This window comes from Trichechus manatus, unplaced genomic scaffold (assembly GCF_000243295.1).
Source record: "Trichechus manatus latirostris isolate Lorelei unplaced genomic scaffold, TriManLat1.0 scaffold00021, whole genome shotgun sequence".
NCBI lineage: Eukaryota > Metazoa > Chordata > Mammalia > Sirenia > Trichechidae > Trichechus > Trichechus manatus.
This window is the reverse complement of record NW_004443957.1, coordinates 15,216,233-15,236,189: the sequence shown is the minus strand read 5'-3', so window position 1 is coordinate 15,236,189 and position 19,957 is coordinate 15,216,233. Positions and strand designations below refer to the sequence as shown.

Here is a 19,957-nt window from a genome sequence, read left to right as displayed (position 1 = left end):
TGCTCAATACAACCAAACTACTGCCATTCCAACTTAAAATAGGCATGCAAAGCAAACTAAAACTTTGGGAGGAGGCTAGTAGGTCAAGGTAGGGAAGGGCAGGGAAAGAATCAAACACCTTCTAACCAAAAGGAACTTAAGGACCAGAGAATCAGCTAGTGTGATGAAACTTCCAAAGAAAAGGGATCATGTGAGAAAAGAAATGCATGCCAACATACAACAAGGTACGGCATTCGGGGTCCAGAGCACTGCAGGGCACGCAGATGATATTGCCATTCACAATCCCATTTCATCTTGGGAACCTTGATCCACTGCTAACTAAATTTGTATCAGCCAGGCAAATTTTTTTTTTTTTAAATAGCAAAATCAAATAAACTCTCTCTAGGAGATATGTCTAGCTTCACTGCTGGTTCCCAGGACCAAACAGAAATTAAAAAGGAGAAAATGTGTTTACATAGCAAAGCCTGTTAAAAAGACCTTGACCCTGAATAGCTATGCTTATTTCACAAGATAACTATGTCTGCATCCCACTGATGCAGTCAGTCAACAAAGAATAACTTTTTAGTACTTGCTTTATTCATCTCAAACATTTTTTTATTTAGGGAATCCTATTCTCAAGAAAGTTATGGGACCCCTTAGCTGTTATGCAGTTTTACATGGCTGCCCTTGGGTCTTTTTTGTCTTCTCAATAATCAATAGACTTTCCACTCTGCTCAAATGCGTACAAATGCCACCTGAAGAATGCATTTACTTGCTCAACTATCTTGAGCCATAATTCATATTTGAGGAATTTATCCTCAGCATAGCTACAAATTAAAATCTAGCATTTGTAAGCATGGAGCCTTAGAGAATAAGGAACGCTTCACTGTTTTACAAATGTTTTAAGCACCTGTGGACATCCTACCATTTAAGTTTCCTTGGGAAAGTGGTCTTTGTTAATAGGTTTTACTTCCCCCTTCCCCTAGATTTTATTGGTTTCACATTTTTAAGGATAATAGGAAAACAAATACACAAATCCTTATCACAGAAAAATAATATTGTCTTTTGAAGTTATTCTAACATACCACCATATATGTTTATAAAGTACCTGTAGCAAACAAAAACATTAATAAATAATTATTGTGATAAACCTAGCCAAAGTCTATTAGGTTATTTTCTACTACAAAATCTATTCCTCTTTTAAAAATCCCAGAGGAAAGGAAATGATTGGCATGGTATAAATTTAGTCATTAATACGGTATATAATAAAATTCTTAGCTTATAGGTCAGAAAAGGAATGATTAAAAACAATAATTTTTTTTTGTATTTTTAACTCACATCTACAGAAAAAGAAAACACTGGAATTTTCAGATCCCAGGTGACTGCAGCACTAATAATTATATCAACCCTCTGACTTGCATAATAAAAAATTTCATGGGTAAAACTACTTAAACATGATATTCTCAATATTTTTCTGCCAGCATTTGTTAGAAATTATGTGATTTAATCTCATTTTCTCATATATGAATAAGGCTGAATAACCAAATATTTGATATAAGCTTCTATGCAAGTTTTCAGATATACATACGCATGTGTAGTGTATAAAATTTATAGAAATATGCTCCATTAATTCAGGTAATTATTTTAAAAGGTATATAAATAATTTCATGGCTTTGAGAATTTCATGCTTTCTGGTCACTTATTTTACTTGTAAGTTATAAACCATTTACTTCCAGACTTGTAGGGCAAAAGGTTGCTTTCAATGAGCAGAAGGGTAAGTACTATCACTCTCTAGATAATTTCTAGAATTCAGGTATATTAAGGTTCTCCCATGTTCCATTACCCTTCTTCCAGCCTGCTTTACCTTATCAAGTTGGGAAACTACTTCCCACAATAAGGAATGCAAAACTGAAAGCTCTCGGCCCAGATCAATGTAACCATCAAAGCCTGGGGTGTTAGAGATGGTGTCTGGATTAGAGATCTCCAAAAGAAAGCGCTTCATTCCACTCCATTCATGTTCTAAAAAATCATTCATGAATGCCATGTATTCCTCCTTGTTACCAAACCTGAAGCAGAGGGACAGAAAATGAGAAAGAATATATTTAGGAAAAGAGATGTGATCTTTTGAGTTGACTTACAGAGGGCTACAATTTTTTAATTTTCACTTTTGAGGGGTAAGTAACTAATTTTATTATCTATGAATGATAAATACTAAAGCATACTTCCTATCACTTTAATACTCAAAAACTTTGAATAGCTTTCTGTTCTCTATAGTGTAAAGCAAAATCTCTTTTATCTGGCATTTAAAGCTCTCTACAATATAGCCCTTACCTACTAAATGCTCACCAGTATAAACCTTCCATGTTGCTAAGCTTCTTCAAAGCCTTCCAAATACATTATACTCTTTTTCTTCCCCAAGACTTTGCTCATGTTACTTATTTCCACTATTGAAGAATTTCCTCTTTTCTGCCTATCTAGATTCTAGTTATCTTAAGGCCTCACTTAAGTCCATAAAATACATTCTAAAATAAGCTAAAAATAATTTCTACCAGAATTAGCTCAAATACGGGTGTGTGTGTACGTATGTTGTTGTTGTTATTTATAAGGTTTTCACTGGCCAATTTTTTCAGAAGTAGACTGCCAGGTCCTTCTTCCTAGTCTGTCTTAGTCTCGAAGCGCTGCTGAAACCTGTTCATCATGGGTGACCCTGCTGGTATTTGCAATTCCGGTGGCATAGCTTCTAGCATCACAGCAACACACAAGCCACCACAGGACGACAAACTGACAGATGCATGGTGGTGTGTGTATGTTACATATATCATATATGTAAAAATATATTTATATGTGTATATGTATTCTTTTATTTATGGGTTGGCTTGTATATAAAGTACACAAATTTAAAATAGTTTACTTCTAAAAAGCTATTATTTATACTAGAAAATAATCTCTCATTGAATATCTAATTTTTTTCAATACAATTCTAATAGAAACTTATTTTTAAGCATCCATATTGAGTAAATCTGAGATCAATTTTACAAGTGTGAATTCCTTCCCAGTCATTTCTTAAAACTACTTTTTTAAAATTATAAAAGTAATACAAGGCTTATTGAGGGAAAATTTGAAAACACTGAAAAATAGATGGAAAAAAAAAGCATGGATGCACCCACTCTTACACCACCCAGACATATCTACTGTTTACGTTTGAGGGCATTTCCTTCCCAACTGTTTTCTCTTTTCTTTTGAAAAATTTTAAACCTACAGAAAGGTTGAAAGAATATACAATGAACACACAAATGCCTTCATCTAGATTAACCAACTGTTAACGTTTTGCCAAATGTGCTTTCACTCTCTCTATATGCACATATACTTGTTTGTTTTGTTTTGTTTTTTTTCTGAACCATTTTAAACTAAGTTGCAGGCACCACCTCTAAATATTTTAGCATCCTTTTCTTCAGAGTAAGGACTACCTCCTACGTAAGCCAGTGCCATTTCCACACTAAAACTCTTTTTAAAAAACATTACTCATGAATTATATACAGTCCATATTTAAATTTTACCAATGTATTTTATAGTTTTGTTTTTTTTCCCCCCACAATTCAGTTTCTAATTGAGTTTCAAGCATTACATTTGGGTATGTCTCTTTAGTCTCTTAATCTACAACAGTCTCCCCCACCTCCATCTTTTCCATTTTTTATGACACTGGCTTTTTAGAAGTGTCCTGGCCAGTCTTAGGCAATGTAACCACAGGATTTGTCTGGTTCTTCCCAATTTTTTTGTATGTAGGCTTTTGTGTTTTCATATCGTTGGGATAAGAGCATATGTACCATTCAGTATTCTGTCTTTTAGTTTTGTTTTGACTGTTTCTATTAGCACTTTTCACTGAATATTCTCATAATTTTCTATATTATTGGATACTCTTTGTAAAGACTATTTGTACCCACTGCTGTTGTGTCAATTCTAACGCATAGTGATCCCATATGACAGAGTAGAACTGCCCCATATAGGGTTGCTATGGGTTGGAATTGACTTGACGGCAATGGGTTTGGTTTGGTTTTTAATCTTTAGGCGAGCAGATCACCACACATCTTTCTCCCACAAAGCAGCTGGTGAGTTCGAACTGCCAGCCTTTCAGTTAGCAGCGGAACATTTAACCACTGTACCACCATGGCTCCAAACATTCTATTGAATGGATATACCATAGGTTACTTAACCATTCCTCTATAATGTGAATATATAAGTTGTTTCTAATTCTTTGCTAATTTTTAAAAATACTGAAAGGAAAATCTAACATGAGCAGTGAAGCTTTCACCCTTATCCAAACTTTCGGCCTCATATATTTTTAAAACAATGTTTCTTTAAAGTGGTTATAGTAGTGTCACCTACTTGGCAAAGTTGGCCAGGTTCTGGATGACCTTGGCAATAAGAGTTAGAGTCCGAGAGGTGCGGTCATCAGGATACTCTTGCATAAGGTTGAAAAGACTGGGAGACATAATGGCTGGGCACAGAAAACGGAGAAACAGTGAGGCACTAATGAGCCGCTCGCTGATGTCCTGTTTGCCTCGGTTCAGGCACTGCTGCTTCCATGATGCAAACACTTCTTTCAACTCACGAGGGAAAACACTGGGGAAGGGGAATAAATCAAAACCTCTAAATACAAGTACCATAACCAAGGAAAGCACAAGCAATCCCATTCGGACCCAACACATCTCTGCTCTAGAGCCAGGCTGTGAGAGGGCCTGATGGAGAGAGCTGTCTGATTCATGGCTGAGAGGTAGAGGTGGATGAAAATTCACAGAAGCCAGGTGGCCAGATGGAGACTGAAAACCCAAAGCTACAAAGCTCAGGGATGAGTATAAATTTAGTTTTGCAAAATGGGAAAATGGCAAGAGGTTCCTGACTAAACCATGTGGCTTAATACAGCTCAAGAATGTTTAGCAAAAATCTTCCAAAATCTTACCAATTGTTGGATTTGAGCAATGATCAAAAACTGTTTAACAAGACTGAATATCTTAGACAGCCAGAAAAATACTTTTGGTATTTGATATTGGTATTGGAGAATGTGCTGCTAACATTCTGGGGAAAGATTATATTTATATAGATAATCAGATCAGAGTACTGCTGCTTACAACAGAGATTTATTTTAGACAGGACTGTGTTAGGGAAGCTTTAAATTTTTCTGCTAAGCCTTCCTTTGTTTGGGAGGTAGCAGTTAACACTGTGGTGGTTGAGGCACTGACACTAGCTCACCAGTAAGAGTTGATGATCTTGCAGAAAGCCAGCTCACAGCACATTTTAAGGTTGCTCTGATGGTCTATCAATTCACTAGACGAACATTTGTTGGGATCCACTTCACAGTTTTCATCTGACTCATACAGAGCTTTGATGAACTCCCCTATTTGAAGGAGAAGATGACAAATAATATAGCTATAAACACTGTCTTTCTGGTTAGAATAAAAGGACTTGGGATTTCTGCCTGAACGTGTATAATGGGGAGTTCTTTTCTCAGAGCCAAAGTGGAGGGCTTTGGAACCCAAGAGTTACCACATCCCACACATCATGTTTATTTCCCTTATCCTGGAAGTGGAATTAACAGCAGTCATTAATGTCATCATCATAGCATTTATAAGCATAATAGTGATACTACATTAAACAATGTAGTATCTTTCATCTGAAATTGCAGATACATTTAATTAGCATTATCTCATTATTTCTTTCAAGGCCCCCTCTACAGGGTGACTAATGTTTTGTTTTTTGTTATTATTGTGACTTATGTGAAAGTTTACAAAGCAAATTAGTTCCTCATTAAACAGTTAATACACAGATTGTTTTGTGACATTGGTTGTCAATCTCGTAATGTGTCAACACACTCCCTTTCTCCACCCCAGGTTCCCTGTTTCCATTCATCTAGTTTTCCTGTCCCTTCCTGCCTTCTTATCTTTGCTTTTGGGCTGATGTGCCCAGTAGTCTTCTATACATGACTGAACTATGAAGCATGACCCTCACGTGTGTTATTATTGGCCCTATAAACCTGTCTAATCTTTGAAGGGTGTGCAGGGCCCATACTCTCGGGGTTTCTCCCGTCTCTGTCAGACCAGCAAGCCTGGTCTTTTTTTTTTTTGGAGAGTTTGCATTTTGCTCTACATGTTTCTCCTGCTCTGTCTGGGACCCTCTATTGTGATCTCTGCCAGAGCAGTTGGTGGTGATAACTAGGCACCATCTAGTTGTTCTAGGCTCAGTCTGATGGAAGTTGCAGTAGTTGTGATCCATTAGTCGTTTGGACTAATCTTTCCCTTGTGTCTTTGGTCTTCTTCATTCCCCTTTGCTCCAGCGGAATAGGACCAGTAGATGTATCTTAGATGGCCACTCACAGGCTTTTAAGACCCCAGTTGGATGTAGAACATTTTCTTTAAAGACTATGTTATGCCAGTTGAGCTAGGTATCCCCCGAGACCATGGTCTCCAGCCCTTAAGCTCAGTAGCTCAGTATTTCAGGGTGTTTGGATATGTCTGTGAAGCTTCTATGACTTTGTCCTGGGTCAAGTTGTGCTGACCAGGGTGACTAATATTGTCATTATTATAGAAGAACAAATAACCCAAGCTTTATTGAACAGCCCACCTAAGGTTTTAAGTGCTCATGTTTGCACCAAACACAGATGCAAGTAAGGGTCTATAGGCTCACCTCTTGATTTAGGGTAGTCGTTTAACACAGCACAAAATTGTAGAACATTTGTATATAATCTGAATATGCTTTTCCATATAAATTCAGCTCATAAGCCCTGTTCAGTTATCCTGTACTCTGTAAAGATATGGCCAATATTTCTGGATAGAACAAATCCCTACCTTCCGTGTTTATCCTTCACTACACGCTATACCTTGTATATGCTCTACTGCCCTATGCTCCCCACTGTTTTGTGCTCATTTGTTCACATGTCTGTCTTATCTCTAGAATGGATGCTCTTGGAGGGCAGGGACCAGGTTTTGATTCATGTTCAAATCCCAAGCCCCTTGAATAGTTGCAAAAGCACTGCAGGTGCTCAATAAATATTTCTCAGAAATGGCCGTATGTATTCTTGGTTTGTTACAGGTATTTATGAGAGTAGACTTTTCAAAGATCCTTCTAAATCTGCTTATATTACTTGAGGTTCAGGCTAGGTAGAACAGATTTCTTGAAAGTGAATAAAAATTCCTGCAAAATAAAATAGCAGCAACAATATCAAGAGCATTTTCTATCAAAATAGTTAGTATTGAGGTAAAGGAAAGCTTTTAAAAATGGCTATGACAGAGGACTGGAAGTGATAATTTAGAAGAAAAGTGCTTGGAGAACAAGAAGCAAAGTGGTGTACATAAACGAGTCAAGGCTTTGGAGCCTGACAAATCTAGGATCAAATCCTGGATCCATCACTTACTGACTGTGGGGCCTTGAAAAATCACTAAACTAGTCTGAGCTTCAGCTGCCTTTTTGTAAAATAGTGTGAGTAATATCCACTGTGTAGAGTTGTAGTGAGGATCATACATAATGTATGAAGAGCATCTAATATGATGTCTGGCACTTAGTAGGGGCTCAATACAAAAAGTGTTTCTGAGTATAAACTATGCAACTAAAAATAATTTTTTTATAAAGTAAAATGACCAGAACTAGTAAAATGCTTTATAAAAATGCTTACCAATTCTCACAAGATTTATATTCAACATTTTCTCAGTGTCTCCTATGCTATGTGCTTCTATATGATCTACCTCACTTAAATACCTAAATTTAAAATTAAGCCATCAGTGTCAAATACTCCATGTAAAAATCAGTGAAACTCTAAATTTTTATCAGGTGTTTAGTGAGTTCTTTAAGATTATACATATTTTAGGGAAATAGTACTGATATTAACAAATAACTCATGAAAGTTTTCTTCAAGAAAAGAGCCAAATAAATAACTCCAGGGCCTGGAAGTAAATTAACTGTCCATAGCACCAGCCTAAAAAGTCTTTTTTTCTCTGATTATTATGATATATTTAAAATGCTACTAAATAGGAAAAAATATTTTCACTTTTGAAACTATAATCTATGTCTCCTAATGTGGAATGCAGCACATTGAAAGGTGAACCTTACATAGATTTATATCTAGAAGCTGCTTACCTGACCAAAAATCATTAAGACATTTAAAAACCATTTAAGTTTGTTCTTTCGCCTTTGAAAACAAATCAGAACCAAAAGGGGGGCTCACTACGTTGTTCAACTGTAAGTGTGTGACCAGAATGTTCCATGAGGTGTTTCCTGTCTAAACTATTAACTCATTACTACCTAGCATCAAAATTTCACATATAGGAATAAGTCAAAGGGTATGGACATATTACTGCTGAAAGGAATTTGCCTCTGTCACCAAGGGCAGAAATCAGGCTTTTGTGGACTTGTTTTTTATATCTCACAGATGCTATCTGCTGTGTCACAGGACATCAATATGCTATCTAATTTTAATTAGGCAGGTAAAGGGGGCTAAAAGATGGAAGATTTAAGTCTAATGGGGCAGTCTCATTTAGTAAATAGTAATGCTTTACTCAAGATAAATGAAGAGTGTCTAAAAGCAGTAAAAGCAGGTAGATACTGTACAATATGATCGGCAACTTTTAAACTCAATTCTCTCAGACTTCTTCAGGCAATCTGGAAATAGCATCTACCTTTTGCCCAAAGTGTATGGAATACAGAAAAACTTTATTCAGAGTGCTCAGCTGCACTTATTAATTTAATTTTTTGGTTTACTGATATTTGACTATGAAGCCTTTCTATTTAATGCTTATTAGGAAATTTTTCTAAACTGTATTATTAGTGTTTCCTGCCACAAGAAGTACTGGATCATATGATAAACATAACTGAATCTTACTCAGATAACTGAAAATTTTGCATTCAGAGGTGCTATTTGACAAATCACTCATTATTTTCATCAGCCATATTAAGTCTCAATTTGCAATGGTTACAAGACACATTCTGTAACTCCTTTTAAAAACAGAACATGCCATAAAAGTCAAATAGCAGAGAAAAAAATCAGCCACTGAAACTGTAGGATGTTAAGGCTAACTAGAAATATGGGGAGTTAAGTGGGAAGAGGTCAATACAATTCCTGTCTTTAAGAAGTTTACCAATTATTTGTTTTCACCACCCTCGCCCTTGCTCTTGAATTAAAAATATAACAGAGATCTTTGTGGGTTTACTTGAATTTCTTCCCATGCTCACTGAACTAATTTTCATGTCCCACTGAATCAATCAGCTGTTTAATTATTCAATGTCTTATCAAAGGACTTCTATCCACTTTTCATTTTGGAAATTATTTCCTTTGGAAATTCTGTTTAGCTCACTGAATTCTAGAATATTAATATTTGATTTTTCAAAAGTAGGTAGTCAACAAATATTCACCCTATATCCACAGAATGGAGAATACTGTTGGAGATGCTTCATCACTGCCTTTTATAAGACAACACAAACCATGAGATACAATTTATGATATCACTGTAATAAGCTCTTTATGTAAATGAGACTAGAAACCTCTTGCACCTTTCCTAAAGTCAATGAAAATCCACCTTCAAAATTCTTCTCATAAATTCCCATTAGATCTTACGTAAAGTACATAGCTTAGAGAAAACGAAAGAAGATAGGAAGCAGGAAGGAAGAGAAAAAAATTACCTCTACACGAAAAACCAGTACCAAACCTATTGCCATCAAGTTGATTCCTACTCATAGCGACCCTATAGGGCAGAGTAGAACCACCCCACAGGGTTTCCAAGGAGCAGCTGGTGGATTCGAACTGCCAACCTTTTGGTAGTAGCTGAACTCTTAACCACTACACCATCACAGCTCCCATGAGTCAGAAATGACTTGATGGCAACCTCTACACAGTAGGAACTAATTGCTACTATAGTGAGTCTACTTCGTATAAACCCTCTGGTCCTATTTCTTGACCAGTCATTTTTTTAAAATCCTTTCCAACCTGGCTGCTGTCCTCCTGATACCAGTCACAGTCATCACCAGTGATCTTTAAGTTTCCAAATACAATGGCCCTTTTTTAAAAAATTACTAGTGATATTTAAATTGTCAAATACAATGGCCTTTTTTAAAAAAAAAAATCATTACTTTCCTCAATCTGTGTTGATTTACCCCATCCTTCTTGATACTTTCTTCTCTCTTGATGTCTATGACTAGTATTTTTCTCTTTTTGTCTTCTTTTTTGCATGCTCCCCTTTCTATGATCACTTTTCTGATTTTTCTTCCTTCCACATCATGAACCCGGATGCATTGTAAAACCTGTCTTTGGCTCTATTCTCTTCCTGCTCATAGCTTATCCCCTCTATGTGGGTAATGTCAGTCCCAAATTTCCAACAGCTAGCTAGTCAGATGCCTTGGGATTTTCTACTTGAACTTCAAATTCAATGTATGTGAAGTGGAAATATCGTTTCCTCTCTTTCAAACCCACTATTTCTATGTTCTTTATTTCTGTTAAGAATCTCATCATACTTCTAGTCATACCATAACCCACTGCCGTTGAGTCGACTTCAACTCATAGCAACTCTATCGGACAGAGCAGAACTGCCCCATAGGGTTTCCAAGGAGTGCCTGATGGATTCAAACTGCCATCCTTTTTGGTTAGCAGCCATAGTTCTTAATCACTACGCTACCAGGTCTAGTCACACAGAGAGGCCCAAATTTCACTGTAATATTCGACCCTACTAATTCCCATAAACTAAAAAAGTTGCCAAGTCCTATCAGTTCAACTTCTTTAATATTTTTCATATCCATCTTTTCTCTATTTTCACTCACGGTGACTACCTCATTTGGTCTTATTATTTCTTGTGTTTCTTATTACAATGGCTTTTTTAAACTGGATTCTCTGCTAACAGTGCTTTCTTCACTAACCCATCGTAATTATTCTGTTAAATAGACTCTACTGAAAACACCCTGTCAAAAACTTTCACTGGCTCTCCAATGAAAATCTAAACTCCTCCATCTGGCATTCAAAGCTCTCAACAATTTGGTTATAATAGTTTTTCTGATCTTTTTTTTGCTTGTTTGTTTGTTGTTGTTCACTTGTCTCTTTCACTTATTTCAACTAAAAAGTTACACATACCTAGTTTTCTCAAAACCTTATGCCCTTTTGTTCATGAATTTCTTCCCTTCATGCTAATTCTTATCCTTTCCCCTGCCCAACTTCTGTTTCTCTATAACCTTTCTGCCCTTCAAGCTACACACACACATACATTATAAATGCATTTCACTCAGGAAATTTTACAATTCCATCAGCTGGAATCAATTCCTTTAATTTTTTAAAAGAGCACAGAATTTTTTTCTTTCTTTTTGGTTACAGGGATATCCTTCTTTCTGATCTCCTTCTCTATATTGTAAACTCTTTGAGGGCAAAAATATATCTATTCATTCAACGTACCTTTACTGGGTCTCTAGATAGATACATGTGGCTGTTGAGCTCTTGAAATATGACTAGTGCAAACTGAAATGTGCAATAAATGTAAAATACACACTGAATTTCAAAGACCTAGTATAAAAAAGTAAAATATCTTACTGCTTATTTTTTATATTAAATACCTACTGAAATAATATTTGGATATACTGGGTTAAAAAATACATTATTAAAATTAATTTCATCACTTTTTTTAACCTCTTTAATGTGACTACTAGCAAACTTAAAACTACATATATGGCTCACATTATGCTTCCATAGGACAGTGGTGTTCTACATTGTGTACTAAGGACTGGTGAAATGGAGATGAAAGAAATGGCTATTTTCTCCAAGGAACTCATGTCTGCTTTATCGTTATCTATATTAAAGCACCTACCATGGTACCTTACTCTACTCTTGATGTCTGAGTTTCATGGCCACATCTGGATCTGCAAATGAGTGGCCTGGTTAGCAAGAAACTGTTTATTGAACAAAAAGTAGTTATTGTTAAAAATTCCTGTTGAAATACATACACACACACACACACACACACAGTCATGTGCTGCATAATGTCCCTTCGGGAAACGTCTGACCTCAAATACGTTTGCGGTCCCATAAGGTTATACAGTACCGGGAGAGGAGAAGCCTCTGGCCCAGCGCCACGCCAAGAGCGAGGTAGAGAAAGCTCACAATCATGCATCACTTAACGTCCACAATACGTTCTGGGAAATAGGATGTTACGTGATTTGGACATTGAGTGAACACTATATCATATACCTGCTCACCTGCTTCCAGGCCCCTTCCCCTTGCTTGGACACCCCAGGTCGGCTGCCCCCTCCCCACGCTCCCTTCTCCCTTCTTTCCCTGTGAGCATTTCTCCTTCTCTTCCTCCTGCAGGGGGCAGGGCCACAGGCTCCTCCTTCTCCCAGTGCTGTATAACCTTATGGGACCACAAGCCTGAATAGACAGTATGCGGTGCACAACTGTATGATGTTCATACGACGTCCAAATCACATGACATCCAATTTCACGGAACGTATCGTGGACGTTAAGCAACGCATGACTGTGTATGTGTGTTTGTGTATATATACAAAAAAAAAAAAACCCAAACGCGTTACTGTTGAGTTGATTCCGACTCACAGTGACCCTACGGGACAGAGTAGAACTGCTCTATAGGGTTTCCAAGGAGCTGGTGGATTCGAACTGCTGACCTTTTGGTTAGCAGCCTGAGCTATTAACCGCTGCACCACCAGGGCTGCATATATGTGTGTGTGTGTATACGTGTATGTGTGTACATATATATATATATATACACACACACACACATATATTTTTTTTAACCACAATTAAAAAAAAAAATACTCTTGAGACCTTGAAGGTAGAAATTGGGAGCTGTAGGAACTGGCAGGAATTTCTTAGTTTTTGATTAGAGTTTTGTACGCATGCTAACAAACGTTAGATTAACAGTTTCAAGACGTATATTTGTATCATGATATAAATATCCAACACTTTGGGAGAAATCGGCCACCTTAGATCTTGAGCAGTAACACCCACTAATTTTATTGTATATCCCAGAATCAGAAACTTGAGGTTCGAGGGTAGCTGCACATGCTGATGGGCTTTCTATTTCTGCCCTTACTGTAGGTAATAATGTGTTCTTCCCCCACTGGTGAGTACTGCAGTGACCTCTTATACAGCTGAAAACCAAAACTTAACACTCTAGTCAGATAGAATTAAATAACAGAGAATTTGAACTCAATATTTATTTGTCTCAAGATGGTGAAATAATTTAAAATCAAAAGGGAAAGAAAACAGATGTTTTTCTCCTCCATACCTAATGCATCATGAAGATACTGCTGTCCCACCAACTTGAGGTATTCCTCAATGGATTTGGTGGCAATGGTGTTCTCTCTGAAGATCAAGACATCGTGCTCTCCACACCGATCCACCTCAGACATCACCAAGTCGGTCAGAAAATCCTGGTAGAATAATGTTCAATCAGGCAGAAAGCAACTGAACAAATAATATATGTTAGAAGAGACTGATGAAATATGAGAAATCCTGGGAATACTGCTTTAAAACTAAAGCTACCAAGCACATTTGAGTGAAAAAAGGCAGTCAGGGTAGACTCTTAGACATGTCATCACCCCTAAGTTTAAATTCTTTCAAAGGTTTCCCATTGCACTTTTGATAAAGACTAACTCTGAATGTGGTCTACAAGTCTCTATATTTTCTGGTTTCTGCTTATTTTCCAGTCTCGTCTTGTACCATTCTCTCTGCATTCTGCACCAGCCTCATGGTCTGTCTTTTTATGTCCTTGAATACACCAAGCCCTTTCTAACACACAATGTTCTCTATTCACCACCAAGCCTTTTGCATATGCTTGTCTCAGTTCAGCTGCAATCCTGCCCTCGCGCCTGCCCCCACTGTCACTGAGTTAATTCCTGGGATCCTTTGGATCTTAATTCACACATCATTTCCTCAAGAAGCCTTCCCTGACCAACACTGCCCCTTCCCCACTAGTCAGGTCCTCTTGCTTCACAGTCATAGCACTATGTCTTTTTTTCTCTGTACTTTTTACTGTAATCACACATTTATTTCTGTAATTACTCTATTAATATGTTTTCCTCAAAGACTGTAAGCCCATGAGACCACGGACAGTCTCTGTTTTTGTTCACAACTGTATCTCCAGCACCTAACGGTTTCTGGCACATATTAGGTGTTCAATATCTATTATTGACAAATTCGTCCACAGTATCAACATGGAATTTCTTGAACTCATCACTTGAACTCGTTTTCTAGGCTGACTATCTATCTATCTGTCTGTCTGTCTGTCTACCTACCTATCGTCTGTCCATCCATGTATCCAGCTACCATCCATCCATGGAGAAGGAAGGCACAGGAAGTAAAGCCCTAAAGAAACAGCTGCTTCATTCCTCAAAAGCTTTAAAAAACTTGATGTAAAATTTAATGTTTATTGTGGTTCAGTTTGAAATGTGGTATCATATATTTTGAGACATTATATATTCACTGGATATTCAAGGGCTTCTGAACCAAAACTAGAGGGAATATGCTGATTTACTTTTACTTTAAAATTAAGCATGTTAAACATTAATGGGATCTACTCTGGGGCAGCTCAACAGTATAAAAGAGCTGTAGAGTTAGGAATCACTATTAAAACTCTTATGCTAAGGAGCAGGAGAAAGCTTCTGAGGGTGATCGTAATATTCTGTATCATGATTGGGGCGGTGGTTTCAATGGTTATATAATCTGTCAAAATTTGTTTAATTTTACATTTTACATAGGTGTAGTTTATTACATGTAAATTGTACCTTGATAAAAAAAACAAAAAACCAAATCAGTTGCCATCAAGATGATTAAGACTCATGGTGATCCCCTGTGTTGCAGAGTATGACTGTGGTCCATAGGGTTTTCATGGCTGTGACCTTTCAGAAGCAGACTGCCAGGACTTTCTTCCAAGGAACCTCCGAGCAGACTTAAACCACCAACCATTTGGTTAGTAGCCATGTGCTTAACCATCTGCACCACCCAGGAACTCTTCAATAAAATTGTTTTAAAAAAATCCTATGTTTATCTAAAACGAGCAATGAAGAGCAGAAAGAACATATCCATACAATTTCAAAGATGAGATGAAAAATCTCAATGGCACCTCACTCCAAATTCTTAAGGTTTTTTTAAACACCAGAATGCTTAAGATTATTATCAGTAAATTCAACCACAAAAGTTATAATCAATAAGAAGGACGATAAGGTTAGATAAGGTATTAAACATTGAGTATATTGACATGTTCTGATTTGTATCAAGAAATCTTAATAGCACTTCATTTTATAGTTTGGTTCTAAATATTGTATCTCTGAACTTCTCTAGATCTGAAATACAATTTATATACAACATAATGGAGACTCAGCCTAGTCAAGTGAATGTGTCTCACAGAGGTGGTAATTATCATATTTCAAGCTGCTCAAAGACCTTGATTATCAATTGGTTGTTGTTCTTTCCACAATTAGCATATTCTTTTTTCACCTTCCTGAATTTTTATTTCTATTCAGGATGTAATGATATAAGGTTATCATGAAACAGCTATCGATTTTATAATATTCCTGGGTTTCTATAGTCCAAATATAGATTTTAATCCCATGAAGACCCTTCCTAAAACCCAGCATGCTTCTGGAACACCTCATTCTGTGACTGAGAGATACAGTCGTTAGTTAATTTTAACTTAAAAAAAAAACAAAACATATATAGTGAGGAAGAATCCATCATATAACACATTCTAGAACTAAAGATAAAGGATATTGAACACATTGTGGGATTATCATGCTAATCCTCCATTTCTTTTGTCAGACAATAGTTAGCTGTAGTATTTATCTTTCATGCAAATAGACTTTAAATAAATATTTGTTGATCTCTCTATTTCACTTTCTTAGTTTTAAAATCCCCATCTCTTCTGGTTCTAAGAATTGCTAATAGGTTTCTTTCTTGATTCTCTTTTTCTTGACAAATAGCAAAACAGATTTCCCTAATTTGGATCTCCACAGAGATTTCAGGTAATACAATCCCCCTTTCCACTTACCTTGGCTCTGCCAGTACTTTGAAGAATGTGCACTAAGGCACAGGCCAACTCCTCTTTGTTCCTCACACTGATTACTGGCTCAAGGACAGAACATAGCATGGTGTAGTTGCTGGTGACAAATTCTGCAAATTCTTTGTATTGCTCCATAGGCAGAATGGTGATAGTTTGGAAACGTGATTTAATCCGAATGGAAGGTCCTCCTGTCTTTCCTTTGTTGGGTGTAGGTGTACTGACTGGATACCACTTTTCTACAAATTGGCGACTAGTCACACTGGCAGTGGGGATGTTGACTAGCCCTACATAATTATTCTTGTCCTTTTTTTTCTTTTTTTCCACATCCTTATAAATGTGAACTGTGATGCTATGAAGAGGTGGGAGGCTGTAAAATTCAAAATGTTCACCCCAGAAAATATTGTCTGCTTTGGTCTTGCTGGTTGTACGAGCAAAGAGGGTATCATCAAGGCACAGTTCACAGAAATATTTCTTTTTAGGGGCAAGGTCCTTGGCTTCAATGATCCATAAACGGAGAACATTTTCTGCTCGTCTGCAATTGTCCTATAAAGAAGCAACAAAGCTGACTTTGAGAGCTGACATGCCAGAAAGAGATTATTTTCCCCTTAAAGCAGTTGATGGTGATTATGTATTCCATTAAGGGTGGTCCACAAATAATAAAATGGATTGTTATCTCATTGTTCAGGATAATAACAAGCTCTAAATAAGAATGCATGAGAATCTTAAAGAGCCACATACAATGTATTTCACTTGGGTTAAAATAAAAAATCACTCTGTAATGATAAGTTCTCATATAGCCAACCTAGTGGCAACTGGCCTAGTTTCTGTAAATAAAAAAAATGAGATAAACAGTTAAGAAACTTGTGTTCTAGTCCCATTTCTATCATGACTTAGCTTATGACTTGGCAAGTCACTTAATTTCTCTGAGTCTTCTTATCCACATCAGTAAAACAATGATGATACTATCTGCAACAAGATTATTTTGAGCATAAAATGGTATAACACATATAAATGTGCTTTAAAAACTGTAAAGCTCTATAAAAATTAAAACATTGTTATTGCATTTTATCTTCTATCCACTTACTGCTTATAGAGTCATATATTCTTCAGAGATGTAAAGCCACTATTACCTTATTTGGTTGAACTGTCCTGCGAAGGTTTTCCATCCACTTATCTCTCTCTGAAGCAGAGTTACAGCTGAAGCATTTACTCCCACTTAAGTAGGTAACCTTCGACATAAAGATGAGAGATAAGGGAAAACAAAAACAAAAACACCGCGTATGAGGGCTCTATCTTCCTAATGCCATCATTTAAGAGTTAAGGATGTGGTATGAGCCCAAATCATACTAAATGAAATGAAAATGATCTTTGCTAGTTTTGTGGTATCTGTATTTACATCTATATCTAATTTTTGTTTTGTTGTCTAGGTAGCATCCACACTCATTTCTAGGCATGAGAACAAAAGCAATTTAGAATTCAGCTGAGGAATCTAAAACTACTCTATGGTTCAGAAAGATCAGAATTGAAAACCTTTCAGGCCACATCTTAAATTACCTGTAAATGAGTATGCTCAATTCAGAGTTGATAAGAAATAACTAAAAAGGGAAGAGAGTATCAAATTTCTTGGTACTACCTTCACTATATTATTATACCTGTTGCTGTCAAGTCGATTGTGACTCATACAGACCCTATAGGACACAGTAGAACTGCCCCATAGGGTTTCCAAGGAGCAGCTGGTGGATTTGAACCACCAACCTTTTGGTTAGCAGCTGAACTCTTAACTACCGCGCCACCAGGGCTCCATATTAGAAAAGTACTAAATGAAATAGAAAAGAATTACTAGTATTGAATTACTGTCTTTGGAACTCATTTCTCCTCCACTAGGCAACAAGCCTGTTGATGTCTAGTCATTTATTAGGTTAGCTTGCCCATTATTATCACTGTCCTTTAAAAATGATACATGTTGTCTATATCCCTGGTACCTAACACTGGGCTTAGTTTATAGCCTGTTGAAGTGAGTTACGCAAATACTGGGAAGTGTAAGTGATTTCTAATTTTTTTTTTTAAAAAAGAAGAACATCCAATAAATGACCTGCCCAAATTACTGGAGTTTATGGATATAGAAGTCTTCAAATATTAATTCAATCTCAAGATATCACCTAGCGATCAGATCACATTATATATTCTATAACTGTGCTGTCCAATATGGTAGCTACTAGACATATGTGGCTAATGAGTACCTGAAATGTGGCTAGTCCAAATTGAGATGTGCTGCAAGTGTAAAATACACATCCAATTTCTAAGACTCATATAAAAAGAGAATGTAAAATATCTCATTGATAATTTTTATATTGATTACATGTTGAAATAATAGCATTTAGGTTAAATAAAATTTAAAATTGCATATATGGCTTGCATTTGATTTCTATTGGACAGCACTGGTCTATAAGAACAGGAACCAAATATCTCTCAATGCTACAACATCAAGCATAGGACTAAGCACTAGTCAATGAGTAAGTTCTTATTAATTAATTAGATTCTAACACTAACAATTATATAGTTTTCAGATTTAACTCGCAAATAGTCAATTGTGTACATCTAGTTTGGGAGGAATAAATTACTATAAAAAAGATAGTCATAATTTTCTGTTGAAGGGCAACTAGTTCATTTAACAAATTAGGTACCTGCAATATACCAGAGCCTGTGCTAGTTGCAGGGATTATAAAAATAAGTAAGATATTTTCCAGATCTTGAACTGCTCGGGTTGTAGTTAGAAATGTTATGGCCTTAGTAATCACCTCAAAGAACTCTTAAATTGGGGGCATAGGGTTTCAGGAGAAAAATAATAATATCATAGATTACAGCCTTATCAATACCAAAACATAAATATACTGCTTTAATAAGTTATTGCTAGCCTTGGGGGTCACTGCTAAGAATATACCAAGAACCCATTTATTTTGAAAGTAGACTAGGCCAAAGGCAATGACAAGCTATTATGAACAACTTTAACTGCCAACATAATTAGATGAATGGATTGCCAACTTTTTATCTATAAGTAATTTTTAGCAACTGAAAGCTATTTAAGATGATCAAATCATCAATACCACAGTAACAAAATAAAAAAATTACTGATAGAAGATTACTGGTTTAACTATCCTTCTTTCTTTCTACACTTCTTTACCTCAAAGCAGAAGTCTTGTCCAAGAATGCTACTATGGAGTGGTTTCACAGATACGGGCTCCCCTCTACCAAGATCCAGACATTCCACTGCGCTGCATGGGCTCAGCAAGGATTCATGGGAACGTGACTCTTTTAGTTTAGGCAGTCCACGAGACCTAAAAGTAGGAAAAGGAATTAAAGATGGTGTAGACTTGGCCAACAAGGAAAGGAAGGTTTAATAGCAACAGATGTTAACAACAAATGAATAACATGCGTACGGCAAAAAACAGCTAATCTGTAATAATAAAAATACTAACCATAGTCATAAGACACAGATGAATCATATACAGTGAAACCTGTGAGAGTCAGAACTCGACAGGACTGCCTTGTTTTTCCGGGTCTCTCAAGTTTTCTGCCTTTGATGGGGTGCAGTCTTACCACTTTTCTATCGCTTGTTTTAGTGGAAAATATTTTAGTTTTCCTTCTCTAACAGGTTTTCTCCTTACACCGGTTCCGGCTTTTGCAGGTTTTACTGTATATATATTTTTTCTTTCAATAAAGCTCGAAAACACACTAGTTTCAAGGGAGCTCAGAACTCTACTACAGACATTGTTTTTAATCCTCATTCTCATCTTGGAGATGGAGAAATATATGCTATTCAAGGTTATTGTACACATTCTTTTTTGTGTGTGCGCGAAGGTATTGTCAAAAGACATGCTTTTTTTTCATGCTATAGCTTTATCCTTTTCTATCCTTGACAAAATAGTAGTAGCTGAATCCTCATT

At 36.5% G+C, this 19,957-nt stretch overlaps 1 protein-coding gene across 2 annotated transcripts in view; it reads right to left on the bottom strand.

The window, feature by feature from the left end:
- The window catches only part of RASAL2 (RAS protein activator like 2), a 404,516-nt gene that overhangs the window by 19,477 nt on the left and 365,082 nt on the right, over positions 1-19,957 (bottom strand). For both annotated transcript variants that reach the window (XM_012554510.2, XM_023728067.1), the window contains exons 6-12: positions 19,195-19,348; positions 17,144-17,242; positions 16,002-16,556; positions 13,242-13,386; positions 5,227-5,371; positions 4,363-4,599; positions 1,844-2,045 (exon numbers count right to left, since the gene is read on the bottom strand). In XM_012554510.2, the coding sequence (XP_012409964.1) occupies positions 1,844-2,045; positions 4,363-4,599; positions 5,227-5,371; positions 13,242-13,386; positions 16,002-16,556; positions 17,144-17,242; positions 19,195-19,348 (1,537 nt within the window). The remainder of the gene's footprint in view (positions 1-1,843; positions 2,046-4,362; positions 4,600-5,226; positions 5,372-13,241; positions 13,387-16,001; positions 16,557-17,143; positions 17,243-19,194; positions 19,349-19,957) is intronic.